This window comes from Furipterus horrens, unplaced genomic scaffold (genome assembly GCF_987537825.1).
Source record: "Furipterus horrens unplaced genomic scaffold, mFurHor1.1.pri manual_scaffold_11, whole genome shotgun sequence".
Lineage (NCBI taxonomy): Eukaryota > Metazoa > Chordata > Mammalia > Chiroptera > Furipteridae > Furipterus > Furipterus horrens.
In genome coordinates, this window is record NW_028327181.1 from 14,007,872 (window position 1) to 14,023,435 (window position 15,564).

The 15,564-nt window shown below is 41.2% G+C and overlaps 1 protein-coding gene across 1 annotated transcript in view; it reads right to left on the bottom strand.

Annotated features, from left to right (window-relative positions):
• Positions 1 to 8,880, bottom strand: part of PITPNB (phosphatidylinositol transfer protein beta) — a 60,171-nt gene extending 51,291 nt beyond the window's left edge. Inside the window, exons 1-2 of the mRNA XM_090291075.1 lie at positions 8,773 to 8,880; positions 3,187 to 3,217 (exon numbers count right to left, since the gene is read on the bottom strand). Coding sequence (XP_090147201.1) covers positions 3,187 to 3,217; positions 8,773 to 8,792 — 51 coding nt within the window. The 5' untranslated portion in view covers positions 8,793 to 8,880. The remainder of the gene's footprint in view (positions 1 to 3,186; positions 3,218 to 8,772) is intronic.
• Between the last annotated feature and the right edge of the window lie 6,684 nt (positions 8,881 to 15,564).

Genomic DNA, 15,564 nt, shown 5'->3' on the forward strand with positions numbered 1-15,564 from the left:
CGGCTAACAAGTGACCCTGTTAACGATTTTTTTGGCTAATGAAAATGTTTTCACTGTTTTTCAGACTCAGCTAATGAATGTTTTAGTGGATGCGCGTGCTAACATAAAGCAGCAAACATGAACAGTCGGGCCATTTCATGAGCTTATCTTTTCCGTCTGTATGCGTGTGACAAAGAAATGAGCTGACCATGTTGCATAGGGGAGACCCACCAACTCAACTGGGTTGTTTACATTCAAGATTGCAGTGAGCAGTGAGACGTGTGATAACATAAGCTGCTTCGGGTTTGATGACGACATATATCAGAAGGTGAGAGAGGGCCATCACTTTGGCCTTTTAGAGAGGGACTTCCAGAGTGCCGCGGAGAGAAGCTTTTCTCATACCAATGTCAGCACGGTGCATGCTCCGTGGACAGCATCCAGAACAAATTAAATGATTTTCTATAGAAACCTGCGGGAAATCATGTTTCGCCTAACAAAGATTTTGGCTAACGAATGTGATTCCAGAACGAATTATCTTCGTTAGCTCAGATATCACTGTAATATTTTACAAGATTTCCATTAGTCAAGAAAACTGCTATTTACAAACATTCTGGTGCTTTAGTATGTACTTTAATATCCACCTATCAAGAAAACACCTTGACTCTTAGTTCAGGTTATTGAATAATATAATTTGTATTTTCAAAGTATGTTCACACTTAATATATCTCATTAATTCTACAAAATATGGACAAAGGTATGGCAAGTATATAATTATCACTTTGCCAATTAACAAAGCTAAGCAACCAGAATACCATTCTCAATAATAAAGGGGTGGGTGATCAAGTGTAATAGTAAAAGCCTGAAAATACAAAGAACCATTACAGTCCAAATTTCAGCAGACCTCTGGAATTTTTTCCCCCATTTATATAAGGTATACCCAATTTGTCTTTTGTCCAAACAGAAACCATATTGGGTATCCAGGATCAGAACTGTGAAAAAAACTGTTTGTAAAATATTATAAATATACAAGTATTACCACAAAAGGCAAGAAATTGCTGTCAGTGGTTTCTATTTCGCTTTAAAGTGAACCAGAATTTTCAGTGGTCTGCAACACCTGTGAGAGGGCCGTATTGTTCCAGGACAATCTGGAGTCGCTAACCATCCCAATAAAGAATAAAAAGCAAAGCTCTTGTGTTCTAATTTGTTCCTAGTGACTCAACAATCCACTATCTCCTTCCTATCTCTTCAAATCTGGCTAAATTTCTTCCTCCCAACTAAGACAGCCTGAAAGTGTTTTTCTTTTTTATAACTGTATTTTCAAAGAAAAGCTACCTCTAAGAACCAGTAATTCAAAACTAAGACTTTATTATGAGGGATAAAAAAAAAATAGGGGTAGCTGTAAGCTCTGTAAATACCCATCTCTAAAAAGCCCATGGGAATACGACGCTATCCTGCAGGTTAATTCTCATTCTCTCTCCCTTCGCTCCTCTCCCTCCCTCCTGGTTCCCTCCCTATCTCCTCTCCGTCTCTGTCTCTCAGGAAGCTGGAACCAAGCGCACTTTTCAACTAAATCAAAACACGGTTTCTGTAGGGATTTTTAGACTACAGAGAGGGTTGTATTTCTTTTTTTGGTTTTCATGAAACAACATCAGTGTTAGTCCAGTAATACTACAATCAATCCTTAAGTCCTTCAAATGTACTTTCCATATTTTAAAAATAGAATTAGTATGTCTAAGCCAAAAGGTAAATTTGATCTCGGTCAGAAACAGAGTAACAAAAGTTTACACAGAAACAACAGTATCCAGAAAATGTTCTTAATGGACTAATAATGTGTGGCATGCTACCAGACTTTCATCCTCATTTTAAAGACTAACTTAAGTTAAGAAGCACGTTTATTAAGTCTGAGTATAAAAAAGAGCTGAGATTATTTTGGTGACAATACCAAGACTCAAAGATTTCAGTAAGTTGATCCAACTATCCAAAACCAAAAGAAAAAAATTAACAAAAACAAATGTCAATTTCCACATTCATGTTCAAACAATCAACTATCCGAGTAAAGAATAGGGGTGTGCGGCTTGTCTTGAGGGCTTTAATACAGTGAAACCTCAGGCACTACTGAGATACACACAACCACATTCGAGTCCACATTAAACAGTGCCAGCTTGCTATTTGTTTCTAGTTCCTGCATTTTATTTATTTTTTTCTGTCTGTCTTCTGTCAGCTGTCACTTTTTAGGTTATCAGCTTGTTTTGTCCCACTTCCAATTCACTGCTTCTAATTTACTGTCGGCTCTTAGAAAACCAGGTAACTGAGCAAGGGCAAACTGTGTGCAAGTTACAGAAGGACCCAGAGGGCTTTCTGTGTTTCGCTACATGTATCTTTATTTCTCAGAAGTCTTCTCTACTTTCGTTATCCTCGTTCTTAGCTCTACTACAGATAACTAAAACTGCAGAATATGCAACTTCTGAACTGGTGATGTATTTCTGTATCTCGTGCAGATCAAGAGAGATGATAATCTCTTAGTTATATGCTGGTCAAACATGTCTGGAATACCATTTTTAGTTGAAAGCAGTAACTACACCCATGCAGCAGTGAGACCAGCTGGTGAGGAAGTCTAGAGGTCATGTTATATTAAGCCAAATGAACATGCTGGGAATGTTTAACCTTGTGACCTCAAGAAGACGGAACAAAAGGGAGTAGGGGAGGAGGAAGAACTCCCAAAAGAAAACCCGAAGCGTTACCATATACAAGACAGAACAGGCCTATTTCCCATTGCTCAAGTGGAAGGAACTTCAACAAGTCAAGCATTATATGAAAGCAGATTGTGGTTTAAAAGTAAAGACAAATGTTTTAAAAAAACCGACAGTAAAGTAGGCAGCTTCTCTAAGCAAGTTACTTAACCTTAAAGTGCTTAAGTTGAGGCTAGAACCTCCTTTCTCTGGAATATTGTAAACAGAATTTCTGCACTAGACAGGAAGTTCCACTATGTTCTTTAGACTCTTCGAAAACAAAACAGTGTAACAGAAATTCACTTACACAATTATCTGTAATTATCTGTGTAATAACTGTTAACTCACCTTAATTTATTTTGTCACATAAACTAAAATGTAAAGGTAAATAAACACAAAAACACAATAAAAATATAACTTTAGATTAACATATCAAAATGAACTGTATCAAAATAACACAGAACCAATCATGACTTACCTCCTGAACAGAGCAGGGTAAAACCACACGACTAAAAAGACAAAAGGAAAAAGAATATATGTTACATATGAAATAGTTGGCCTTAAAACACATCTACATGCTTAGAAGAACTTCTACTGTAAAACCAATGATAGCATGGTACAAGGTTGTCATTTATGGAAGACTGTCTTTACAATGCCTACAGCTCTAAATAAGTGTCTAACTGGGAAAATAAAACTACCATTCAGGGTTCTCAACAATCACTGCATTTAGCATCCAAATTGTGCCAGGACCCCAAAAATGCAGTTGCAGAGATTCTTGTGAGGAGGAAAGAGCAAGAGAAAACGCATCACTGAACACTGCAGAGTGGTAAGGCCATACTACCCTGAACGCATGCATCCTCATCTTAATACTGCAGGGTACAGAACGTATTATTTGTATACTGTCTGGTCACGCTGCCCACGTGAAAGTTTTAGTATGGTTTCATTCCCCATCTATATACTATGCATTTTTTGATACTTCTCACACAATAATATCTTGAATTTCATTAATGAATGCTTCCTAAAACTGATCCCTACTACCCAATTACTTCTCAATTTTATTAAGAGAAAAGCAAGTAAACAGTCCTTTAGACTTAGTAACAAAAACTTTATGGGAAATACCTTGAGCCTTAAAAATATAACAATGCCTTCCGGGGTGGATTCAATGTAAGGTTGATGTATGTTTGATCTTGTCCAAGAGAGTCTGTTACTGGACATACAAAAGGACCAAAATGGAGGCTACTGCTCCTGAAGATGAATTCCAAAAGAGAATACCATGGTGAACTATGTTACATCAGAATACAGTAGCCCCTCTATATCACAGTTCACTTATTGCGGCCTCACTGTATCGTGGGATTTTTAAAAATATTGTATTTAATTATGTACCGCAGATTTCTCGCTATATCACACGACTTTGTGGTACTGTATATGTATGTTGTTAAAGTTACGTAGGTTTAAGAGTGTAGAATATGTTTAAGAACATAAGTACTGTTTATAAAAGTGTGGAAAAGGTTAATAAGGGAGTGGGAAAGGTTAATAAGGGACTGGGAATGATTTATAAGGGTGTGGGAAGGGTTTATAAAGCCTTAAAATATATATAAATACTAAAATAAATTTAAGGTTCCTACTTTGCGGGGGGAGGGGGTGGTCTAGAACGTAATACCCGCGGTAAGTGAGGGAATACTGGGTATGTGACTTCTGGGTAACAGGAAGATCCCTACTTTTACATAACACTTCTAGGAAAACTTATTTCACAAAATGAAAGTGACTGATTTAAGATACTCTGAATGAATGATGAGTCAAGTAATTTCTTCAAGATTTACTTAATAAAAAGTAAGAAAAGGAAGGAACAGGCATATTTTGATTTTCTATTACCAGTCTAAAAGCAGTATTACAGGTATCCCCCATATTTTGAGTGTGCCACTTCACTTTTAGGAAAGGATTACATTAGAACTTATTTTCACTAACAGGAAGAAATACACAGAGGATTTTCACTATCATGAATGGAGGAGGAGTGAAAATAAGTGTCTAGTTTTGCAGGACTGTCACAGAGGCAGCGTGCAGGAGCGGCCCCTGCCAAGCTCCTACCCAAAGAACTACACTCAGGATTTCAGCATGAAGCTGCCACAGCTCTGAAGTGTGTCTGTGAGTGTCTGGGCTTTCTCTCAGTTTACTCTGTGCATCTGTTAGCAAGACGTGTCCTAAGGTATCAGAAAAGCCTAAGAGATCATAGGGTTATTACATTTAGCATAAAACTGGATGCAATTAACCATATTTGATGTGATTTTGTAACTTTTGGGGGCAATCTGGGAATGCTCAAAATTTTTTCACATCCAGCTGACCCTTGAACAACAGGCGTCTGAACTGCGCAAGTCCACTTTTATGCAGACTTTTTCCAATAAACACCTGTACTGCTTCAAATCACAGATGGGAGCCCGAGGATACTGAGGACTGACTGTATGCATTGATCTACACCATTTTATACAGGGGACCTAGCATCAGTGGATTTTGGTATCCGTGAGGATACTGAAGCCAATCCTCTGTGGGTACCAAGGGACAACTAAGTTTCTGGGGAGTCAAAAGTTCTATACAAATTTTTAACTGGGGGTGGAGGGGTAGGTGTTGGTTGCCCTAACTCCATGCTTTGTTCTAAGAAGCAAACATATTAATTAATGGTAACTGCTTCTTCGTTTTACACCATTTTAGTGAACAAAAGGCTTCATTAAGAATGCTCTACTTTTGGATAGTAGGAGAAACCTGAACAGGTATACCTTGTTTTATTGTGCTTCACAGATAAATATTGCATTTTTTCACAAATTGAAGGTTTGTATTGAGTTGGCCAAAAAATTCATTTGGTTTTTTTTTTCTGTAAGACGGTTATAGTAGCCCTTAGCTGTCTTTAACTTCATTCTAAACAATTCTGTTAGGCTGCATTGTAACAGCTGTCATATCAGTGTGCATTAAAAAGAAAACATCAAAATTGGTGAATTTTTGGTGCCATTTTTATATTGGGGATTGAAGAAAATACACAACATTTTCAGCATATCATGCTTTATGATGTCAAGAAAGGTAAAAACGCAAAAAAAGGTTTGTGTAGTGTATGGAGAAGGTGCTGTGACTGATCAAATGTGAAGTTCATGCTGTAGATTTCTCGCTGGACCACGCTTCATGGTCAGGTAAACCAGTTCAAGTTGATAGCAATCAACTCAAGACATTAACTGAGAACAATCAGCATTATACCATGTGGGAGAGAGCCGACATACTCAAAATGTCCAAAGCAATAGTTATTGGTGATAATTTAAAAATGTGTCATTTTGCGGAAAAAAATATGCAAACTTTTTGGTCAACCCAATGACCACCCTGTGTTGCACAAGTCTATTGGTATCATTTTTCCAATAGGCTGAGATGATGATTAGCATTTTTTAGCAAGACAGTATTTTTTAATTAAGGTATGCACTTTTTTTAGACATAACGCTATTACACATTTACCACACTACAGTGTAGTGTAAACATAACTTTTATTTGCACTGAGAAACCAAAAAATTCGTGTGACTTGCTTCAATACGATATTCACTTTATTGCAGCGGTGTGGAACCAAACCCGCAGCATCTGAAGTATGCCTATATTTTAAAATATTCGAACTTATCTAAAAATCCTCATGAAAATAATTTTCCAAATGAACTAGCAACTAGTTCTTTAAAACCAGGACTTTATGCTAATAGATATGTCATCCATTGCTTAAGGAACAACTTGAAGGGAACTCCCTGCCCTGAAAAGTCACTTCTAACCTTTTAATTCATGTCAAAAATAGATGGCATTCTTAAAGACAACAAACATTTGCCAAAGTATTTTACAGTTTACCAACATCTTTACATAGGAATGACCTATTCATTGCTCCTGACCAAAAACAATTTTAGAAAGCTGACTTGCAAATAGGAAGACTCATTTTTTTCACTCAACAACACTAAGTACTTACAGTGTGCTAGACCAGATGCTATGCTGGATACTGGGAATACTTACAAAAATAAAGTCTCTACCTGCAAAAAGTCTAGGAGAAAATAAATTCTAGGGGAGGTGTACATGAAGAGTATCAAGAAATGTAATTTATAACTTTAGGGACTATTACACTTGGGGCACATTTTGACATGTTACCTCAGAACATTCTAATTTTATAACGAAAGTAATGGTTCACAAAAAGCATAGTGTGTAACTTCCCAATGGGAATTGATTTCCATAAGTTAGCCTGACACTCACACAACTGTCAACAGAATCTACTGAACACTTCATTCATAATTTAGGAGGGAGGAGATTACTCTAATAAAAGAAAAATGTCTAGACCTATGAACTAAAATCAGTTCCGCGACTCACTTCCTGCGCGACCTGAGCCAAGTCAATTTCTGTCTTATTTCCTCAATCTGCCTTAGTACCTGCCACCTACCTACATTACAAAGACATCAGAGTAATAAATGAGACACTTGCATGACACACTGTGTAAATGACTTGGAAGAAAAATCTTATATAAATCCAAAGTTCAGTACTACAAATAAGCTTGAACTGAAATGTGTCTTGGTCTCAGTAGCCCTGTCACTGACTAAAGTTAAATTTTTCATTAATTTATCTAACAAATATTTATTGAGCATTTACTACACGCCAGGGACAGAATATTCTAAGAGCTGGGGACATGGGAGTGAGCAAGACAGATTTCACAGCGCTTACATGCAGTAAGAGAATACATATAATAAGACAGGCAAAATACTTGTGTTGCATAGTGGATGGCGATAATTCCTATGGGGGAAGAAGAAAACAGGGAGAACAGATAACCAAAGGTGGGGGTTACAATTGGGACTTCAGAGAGGGGTTCCCGAAGAAGGCAGTATTTAAGAAAAGACCTGAAGGAAGGAGGTGAGAGGCGCAGGAAGAGCACTTCAGAGAGAGGGAACAGCAAGCAGAAAGCCCCGGAACTGAGCTTTTCTTTCTGGGAGCAGAGGCAGGGCAGCAAGGAAGCCTGTGAGCTCCGCCTGGGCAACGAAAGGGCCAACAAAACGAAACAAAACAAAAGTGTAAGACTTCCTAGGCGATTGTAATGGCTTCGACTTTACTCTCAGTGAGACGGGGAATCTTTTGAGGGTTTTAAGCGGAGAAGCAACACCAATCTCTTCCTTTTCAAAGAAAAGAAGAATTTAAAATGAAAGCAGCCCTTGAAAGACCAAAGGGCCATACCCGAAATCCCTAGTTGCCCAAGGGATGATGACAAAACGAACCAGCTGTGACAGCTGAATAATCACTGCCAACCAGATTTCCTGTGATATTCAGTCCTCGCGGGTGAGGAAACGCCTAACTTTTCAACAAAAACACGTCGCTGGTCTAATGCACCTGGAGACCCTTCTCTTTGACAGACCACGTGTTAACTAACGCCTCACTTCAACCCCGAGTGGGTGGAGCCTAGTGTCTCCCCACCTGAAAGAGATGGAAACTGAGACTGAGAGTAGAGAGAAGGCTCTGCCGTCCAGTCCACTGAGCTGCCCAGCGGGGCGCCGGTTTTCCCGGCTCCCCGGGCTCTTGCGTGAACTTCAAGGCGCCCAGATCCCCCACCTCGAGTTCAGACACCAGTGCTGCCTTCACCCGGCAAGCCCATCTCCCGCCAGTTACAGGCAGGCTCCACCCCAGACGACAAATCACAGTCAAGCCCACCCCTTCTCTCCAACCCTTGGTCCTACAAGGGTTGGGGGGGTTGGGGGTTGGGGGTGGGAGGTTGGTGAGAAGACAGGTCCCAGCGGAAACTCCTGGCCACGGCTTCCCGGGCCACGCGCTCCGGTCGGGACACTGCCGCTTCTACCTCGGGAGAGGGGTTAGTCGTGTTCCCACAGCCCCGACTAGACGAAGAACTTGGGGGAGCTCCGAGGACGAGCCTCGAGTGGGCCGGGGTCGCGGGCTGGGGGAGGGGGCGCGCGAAGGGAGCGGCCGCCCGAGGCTTGCTCCTTCTCAGGAATAATCCATCACTTCCCAATCAATGAGCCTCCCGCCACAGCCGTTCTGGAGCCTCGCTCGCGCCCAGGGACCCACTCACAATTCCTTAATCAGCACCATCTTCCCGGAACCCCCTCACAGCTGCTGCCGCTACCGCCGCCACCGCCGCCGCTAACGCCGCTCACGGCGCCTGCGCGACCCCGCCTCTCTGGCCAAGCAGCACCGGCTGCGCCTGCGCGTCTACACCCTTCCGTCGACGCCGGTCGCGTCAGCGCGGGCGAGGGGCTGGCTCCTCCCCAGCCCTGCGCCCCACCCTGGGCACACTTGGCCCTCGGGTCGGCGCGACCCGCGGGAGGGAGTGCGGCTTCTACCGAGGCTTCTACTGCGGCTGTGCAGGCTCCACGCAAGGTGGCTAGTCTTGTCCCAAAGGCTCCTCCCTCCAGCCCAGTTCCTTGGGGGCATCTGTGCTGCCTACACTTTCCGGTGAGTGTTGCAGCCGGCTTCCGGTGACTAGAATTAAACTCTCCCTGCTTTTGAGAGGAGGTCCTCCTTTTGGACAGACGCTTCCCTTTCGAAGTCCGCATCGAGGGAGGACGGCTGGCGTGTTCGAGGCGGACGCCACCAGGTGCTGCTGCCCTCAGTGGCTCCGTTCGATTCCGCGGGAGGAGGTTCGCCTGGCTCACGCTCACGTGCGTGCTCCAGAAGCCCCTGGAGTGCAGCCGTTCCCGTGCTAGGGCCAACAGCTGTGGCCGCACGCGTTGCCCCACGCCCAGACTGACCTCTGCCCTGGAATTTAGAATGTCAACAGTTGCTGTGACTCGACAGGAGGTGCTTTCAACATTCCCGATCAAGTCTCCCGTGGGGAAAAGAGGCTTTCGCCCTTCAGACCCAGGAAAGGGGCGTGATCTGGGAAGACGTTAGCGCAACCACCGTGAATGCCCCCCACTACCTCCCACCCATACTCGGGCTCCGGCCTGAACGCCAAAATGTGGACTTTAGGATGAGTTGTAGCCCAGAGATCACAGTGAAGACAGCCGTAGGCACTGGGGAAACGTTTGGAAACCAAATAGGTATAGGCCCTGCCCTCCCTTGGAAACAAGAATTTGCCATAGTGCTAAGTGCTATTCTGTGAATAAAATAAAATAGGTTTATGGGGGAGGCAAAGTAATCAGGGGAAGGACTCTCAGGAGGTCATTTTTGAGCTCAGTGTTATAAATAGCCCAGCCTGTGAAGCCAGGAACAGGCATTCCCAGTTAGAGGAAAATAGATCCTCATACTGGAATAAGCTTAGAGTATTTGAGGAGCAAGTAGAGGTCAGGTGTGGCTAGAACATCTTAAGTGAGGGAGAAAAAGAAGCTGGAACTAAACAGATCACTAGGACACAGTAAAGAGTTTGAATAGAACTCTACAAACCATGAGAAGCTGTTGAAAGGTTATTGAAAGAATAAAAAATGTCATTCAAACACTTCCATGGAAACCTACGCAGTATATCTGATGCTGGAATACACCTGTGGAATCAGGGCTGCCTCAGAAAGAGTCATCATCGTCATCGGCAGCCGTCCGTCTCGAGAGACGATGGTGTAGCTTCTTAAGAGTCTATCTGCACCGCCGAGAATGGCTGTGCAGTCCGACTCGGGAGTGACACGGTATCTGTCTCCTCCCGTGTTGAATCGACATCTTGCGATGACGCTGGAGTGTCCTCTCCAGTGAAGCTGAAGCTACAGAGCCTGGGCAGGGTGATATGGAGGGTCTGCTGTTGCCCATGCAGCAGACCCCCCCTCTCTTCGCAGCTGAAGGGTCCAAGGGAAAGACGGAGTCAATACAGCTTGGCTTCAGGTGCGCCGCAGGAGTTGCCGGTGTTGACTACAAAGTCAAACCGCCTTAGGGACTCCGGCTCCGGATTTTCTGTCGGGGTTTACTCCCTTAGCCTTTCCCCTGAAAGGCAGCGGAGGTTTTTTGGAATCAGAGTTTTCCTTCTCTGAAAGAGTAATAGCAGTGAAATGGTTACGAAGAAGCTAGAAACTTCCTCCTGAGGCTCTCCCTGGGATCCCCTGAGCTTCTGCGATACGTGGAGTGCTATCTAGTCACTGTCAAGGATTCAAGGAAACACATGCTTGAGCTCTTTCAGGGAGTTTTTAGAAACTAGGAATAGCTTTGAGGTGATAAAGATGCTTTATTTCATCTTATCCTTAAAACATCACTATGAGATAGGTATTTTAGCGTGCTTTACAAAGGGGGGGGCGGGACAAGCAGTTCAGAAAGCCAAGGTAACGTGCAAAAATCACTCAGCTAGCTTGTTTACAGAACCAGGTTTCAACTTCACGTTTCTAAAACTTCAATATCTGGTCTTCCCACTACCTGACTTTTTTCCAGATAAAAATAACAAGTTGAGGCATGCAGACAAACTTTATGACATAGCTGTTCTCAGTTATGGAAAAAAGGATGTTATGGTCAATACCCAGAAGCTACTTAGAGATAAGAATAGATTAACTGCAGGATTAACTGTATTCCTGTGTATTCGAGTTAGGAGGTGTGAAACCCAAGGAGGTAATGTTAATTGCCAAACTGGTAAGTAGTCATTTTATATCGTAGTTTCCCCCTAAGTGTTAGGCAGACTGAAAAGATAACTAGCCTTAAAATTTGTGGTTGACATGCTTTATCAATCGTTAAGAAAAATTAGGACATTACAGAGCATTTCTGTAACTTTTTCAGTTTTCCCACAAGTGTTCACTAGTTGCATTGTTTGCATAGCACACATGTTTATAAAATAAATGAAAAGATGGTGTGCTGGATGTAGCATAACTCTGAACTAGCACACATTACGGACATTGTCTCCCTTTCCTATCTAAAGATTCATATAAAAACGACTCAGTTGAAAACCACAAGGATAGATTAAGAAAGTAACCAGTTTAGATGTTTTTATTGAGGGAAAGAAAACATTCAAAATTAGCTAGGTTGTAGAAAACATGAAATCTATGTAACTAATTGTACATTACATCTAAAGAGAAAATGGATAGAATGAGGGAATATTGAAGAGGACTAGAGAGTGGGAAAGACATGAACCATCACCCAGGAAACTTGTGAACCACTGAAATTACACATAATTTCATATCTATATACACTTTTCTGGGGAAGTGGTCTATAGCTTTCATTTGGCTTGCTTACTCTGCATTTTGCTATCCTATTTATCCTTTCCCCATTTTGAGAATTATCTTGATTGAAACTTTCTTTGAAAACTAGAAATACCTCCAAAGAATGCTTTAATTTTGTTAAACACTAGCACATCAGTGGTAACATTGTACCACTGCGAGAGACAGGATTGGGCTTTGAGGCAGAAAGCCCTCGGCCTGAATCCTGGCTCTGCCACTTGGTAGCTATGTACCTTGAATAAATTCTTTAATCTCTCAGAGACACAATTTATTCACCTATAAAAAGGAACTAATATCTACAACATGTATTTGTTGCGAGGAGTAAAAGATATGAAGTATATAAAGCACCTGTCTTACACATTACCTGCTATGTAATAGGTGTTCAGTGACTGGCAATCATTTAAAAGCTTACAGCTTTCAGAGAACAATACGTACAGTAATTGAGATTAAGATATAATTTTCTCCCATCCCTCTCTCTGCATCCCTGGAGCCAAATACTATCAACCACTTTTCATCCTCATGCACGAATAAGAATGCGAATAGGTGTACCCGTGTTACCAACAGCAGTTGGGGTCCCTGCTGCCCACCGCCACCCTCTAGGCAGAATTCCAGAGGCAAAGGTTTGGTGATCAAGGAAAGGAGTCTTTATTCAAAAGCTTCACAAATTTGGAACAACAGCTTTCCACATGCAATAGCCACTTAAGCCTGTCAGTTAAGGCTAAACTCTAACACCTGAGTTCTATCATTTCCCCCTGTTAGTTTTAATTATCTTATTTCTGTAGGGTTAGTTTACAAACTAAAACCTGAGATACAGAAGCTGCACAATTCTGGGAGAACGGCAGGCTCCGCCTCAGAGCTCGTCCGCTCTAGAACACCCAAAGAATAACCCTGCCACCCACTGCCAGGCCAGCCTGATCCTAAGCTGCACCCAGAGTTCCTTCCCATCTAAAAAAATACCATCCGGTTGGAAATGCAGGCAGCTGCAGCACGGCCACCCGGGCACCCTCGAGGAAGAGGGCCAGAGCCCTGGAGAGAGCCCTTTTATTTCAAGTCTCCTCACCCATAATTCCAGGGGGTTTGGAGGCCTTCAGCTTCTCAGCCAATCCCGTCCTAGACTTACCATTGCCTCAGGCAAACGCCTCCCACGGCCCCTCCTACTGCTCCCCAGTGACTGGTCAGATCTCTGTCACGCCCATTCATATTATGTATCCATACATGGCTATAATAATTTACCCTTTCACCTGCAGCGCATATATAAATTGCTGTTCTATTGTCACCAGCACTTGATATTGTCAAGTTATAATTTTTTGCTTATACAATCGTGTATTTTAATGAAATTAATGGAAAATAATAGTCTTTTATGTTTAACCCATATTACCATTTATAATCCTCTTTATTTCTTTGTAAAAATTTGTTTTCATTTGGTACCTTTTGCCTTCTGCCTAATGATCTTGTTCTAGTATTCCTTTGTATATCTACTAAAAATGAATTTTTTAGGTTTTTTTAAACCTAAAATTTTCTTTATTTCACCTTAACTCTGATGGAATATTTTTTACAGAATAAAGAATTCTGCTTTTTTTTTCTTTTTATTCTTTTAGAGCTTTAAATATGTTTGTTCCATTGTTTCTTCTGGCCTTTGTTGTTCTAATGCGAAGTCAGCAGACACTTTGAATCATTGATTATTCCCTTGTGTGTAGTGTGTGTGTGTGTGTGTGTGTGTGTGTGTGTGTGTGTGTGTGTGTGTTTTGTTTTTTCACCTCTGGATGCTTTCAAGATTTTTTCTTTAATTTTGGTTTTTGTCATTTTGATTATGGCTGTGCCTACACATATTTTTCTTTGCGTTTACCTTTTTTGGAGTTTGCTGAGCTTCTATAGGTTTGTCTTTCACCATATTGAGTCAGTTTTGGGGCATTATTTGTTTCTTCAGGTAGTTTTTCTTTTGCATTTTTCTCTTCTAGAAATCCAGTTACATACATGTTATACCTCATGTCATCCTTCATATGATTGAAGCTCTGTTCACTTTTTAAAATATATTTTTCTAAATATTTTGTAATTTTATTAGTGTCTCTTCAAATTTCATAGATCCCATCCAGTGAAGTTTTTATTTCACAAATTGTAATTTCCAAATATAAAATGTCCATTTATTTCTTTTATATAGTTTCTGTTTTTCTGCTGAGTTTATCTTTTCATTTCTTTTAAATATATTCTCCTTAATGCCCTTGAACATAGTGTTAATAGCTGCTTTAAATTCCTTGAATATGAACTTTAACATTTGGAGTCCTCTCAGGGTCAGTTTCCATCGAATGTCTCAGTATAGCTACATTTTCTTATTTCTATTTATATGAAGTACATTTGGATTGTATCCTAGTCATTGTGAGTGATGTGTTATAAAGACTGGATTCTGTTATGTTTCTCCTAAGTGTATTGATTTCTTTTTTAAATATCAGGCCATTAGATTGGCTGAACTGGAACCGAAAATTGTTTATCTTCTCCACTGTGGGCAGTAGTTGAAATTTTTGTTTGTTTCTTTCAGCCTTATCTGGGCTACCTGGAATCTGCTCTTTACACATGTACTTTATAGGTTAACCAGAGATTAGGGCAGTGTTTATAACCACAATTTGGAGATACCTCTTGCTCTCCACTTTGTAGTATTTTCCTCTGCACCAGCTGCTACATTTACCCTGAAGCCTTTTCCTCTGAGACAAAAAAAGTAAAACGGTATATGTTCTACCTGAGGTTTAGCCTCTTGGCCTGGCATGGATTGGGGCCTGTCCAAAGTGGAAAACAGAAAACTCAACCTACTGCTCAGTCCTCCACTACAGTGTCTTACTGGTTTTGATTGCTTTCCAATGCTTTCAGGTAGTTGGGTTTTGTTTTGTTTTAAACAATATTTCGTCCAGATTTTATAGATGTTATATGTGGAATTGTTGTTCTAATATGTGTTAGTTGGCCATACTTAGAAGCAAAATCTCTGGGCTGTTTTTAATGTGCATGAGTTTTATAGGCAGTCCTTTGACAAGAGCAGTCTTACATGGGCCCTCCCGAGACCCTATTTTAAGACATGAATTAGGTGACAGACTTACTTATGTAACATTAGCCATGAATTTACCCCAGGCTTTAGCTGTTAGGTTTGGAAGTAGGAACTCTTAATTAGAGTTAGTTAGATCAGGTGGAGGTATTCCTCCAAACTGTATAACGAATACACGCCAACATACAGGACTAATAGGTTCAATAAGTCTTGTTTCATATTCCTGTAGAGCAGTAGTTCCCAACCTTCCGAATGCCACGACCCTTTCATACAGTTCCTCATGTTGTGGTGACCCCCAACCATAACTAAAGCATAGAGATTAATCACAAAAACAATATGTAATTATATATGTGTTTTCCTGTGGTTTTAGGCGACCCCTGTGAAAGGGTCATTCGATCCCCAAAGGGGTCACGACCCACAGACTGAGAACCGCTGCTGTAGAGCCTAAGAAGGGGAAGGCCCATTTCATGTGGTCAGTAAATGTCAAGTCATTATGACAAACAGCTTCAGTCCTTGTAAATGATTCAAAAAATAATATATAATTTAGAGTAGTGATGGATTTGGGTATGCCCAAGGAAAAGAAAATTGCCTGCATTATTAGGAAGTTCAAGATACATAACCATCTGTGACATGATGGAGGGGGTTGTAACATAAAGATGTATGATGCCATTTGTAAAACTAATTTCTCTTTCCATTTAATCTCTTGCCTAAGAAA